General features: G+C 51.4%; 1 protein-coding gene across 1 annotated transcript; it reads left to right on the top strand.

Annotated features, from left to right (window-relative positions):
• T310_6851 (uncharacterized protein) lies at nucleotides 1–401 on the top strand (the record flags this gene model as incomplete). The annotated part of the gene is made up of 1 exon (XM_013470344.1): nucleotides 1–401. A coding segment is annotated over one exon (401 nt), but the record flags the coding sequence as incomplete, so codon positions are not given.
• Nucleotides 402–1564: the final 1163 nt, after the last annotated feature.

Raw genomic sequence — 1564 nt, 5'->3', positions numbered from 1 at the left:
CATTCGGACCCAGAATATGTTACAAAGACAACGAACACTGGTTTCTACAGAAACGCGAGGTCGCGCTATCGAAGATTCGTTCATTTGGAGTAATACACAAGGACGTGGCATGGCGCAACGTTCTATGGAACGAGGAAACTAGCAGCGCCATTATGATCGATTTCGAGGACGCTATTCTGACACTGACACTGCAGTCTCGGAGTCGACATCTGAATGCTCAGAAGCCACAAAGTGACAAATCTCTGCTGAGTCTGGATAGAGGTCCAAGCCGGCAGCCTCTGAATCAAGTATCTGGAAATCATTTCAATCGAAAGGGGAATCACAAGCCTGGGAATGGCTCCGACGACGAGCAGTTGCTAGTCCCATTAGTGGAACCTCTAACAGCACCCATAGATCACTGAATCTAATTTCTAGAGGAAAGGTCGCGCGCTTTTTGAAGGAGGAAAGCGCAACGAAGCCGGCTTATAGCCACGGCAAATGCAGAAGGAACAGAGCAGCGCTCAGATAATTTCTCCAAATTACAGCACGCTGTATCCTATCAGTGTCACAACAAGAGAGACAGTTGAATTGAATGAGAATCTTACTGAAGTGAGCTATGACTATTTGGCAGGGCTATTGCACGCCTCTGCAGATGGTTCTTCTTTATCAATGCAGAATGTGGCATAGATGTTGTCCCACCTGATTAGTCTGGCATCGCAATAACCAATCCTAGGTCGAATCAAGCCCCTGGAGGCCTGGCAAAGTAGGTGGTGATCTCTCTGATCTCGCGCTTCATCGCCTTTTACATTCACAACCGCGTGTGAGGTCTTCTATATTCACCCATCACCGCTGCACTAGCCCGTGTGGGCATGACCTCGATGACTTGACTGCCTCCACCTCCTCTTCTTCCTCCATTTCTTCTTTCTCTTCTCCCTTCAACCACGCTTCGCTGCAGAACTGGTAGGTCTCTTCCCTTCCCTAGCTATGTCTGACTCTTCTCTCAAGTTTCTCTGCTGATATAGAGGCTCCATTGCCATCAGCTGCATGAGAATTGACTGCTCTTGACATTGCTCTTCATATCGTCCTCGCGTGCGCTACCCCTCGTGGGTTAACAGACAACCCATCTCTCACTTGTCTCTGAACTGGTAGGTCCCCTCCCTTCCCTGGCCATCCTCTGTGCTTCCACATAATCTGGTTACTGATCAGGGGTGATTGTCGCTCCAGCCTTCTTCTCTCCTTCTCTCTCCACCCTACAGCAACCTCGTGGTAAGCGATCCTCTTCTCTCACTGTCCCCTCACACAGTGGCCCTGTGCAAGAACCCAGCAATCTTCCACCTAACCTATGACAGACCCTCTCCACTTATCCCCTTGGCAGGACCATGTCATTGCTGAATTTCTCAGGCTGGCAGGAACATGTCTACCCCCACTGGTTCCCGCGGTACTGTTGCTGCCGGCTCCTCCTCCTTCTTCGCGCGTCGCTGTGAGCAGCAGGCCACTATCGACCAGCAGCGCGAGCAGCAGCTTAACGCGACCGCTGCCGAGGATGCCGTCTGCGTCGGCTGATGCAGCAGCCACCCACCAGGAC

Source organism: Rasamsonia emersonii, assembly GCF_000968595.1.
Source record: "Rasamsonia emersonii CBS 393.64 chromosome Unknown ctg1118621760460, whole genome shotgun sequence".
NCBI classification, from domain to species: Eukaryota; Fungi; Ascomycota; class Eurotiomycetes; order Eurotiales; family Trichocomaceae; genus Rasamsonia; species Rasamsonia emersonii.
The sequence above is the reverse complement of the archived record's forward strand: the minus strand, read 5'-3'. Positions and strand labels throughout refer to the sequence as shown.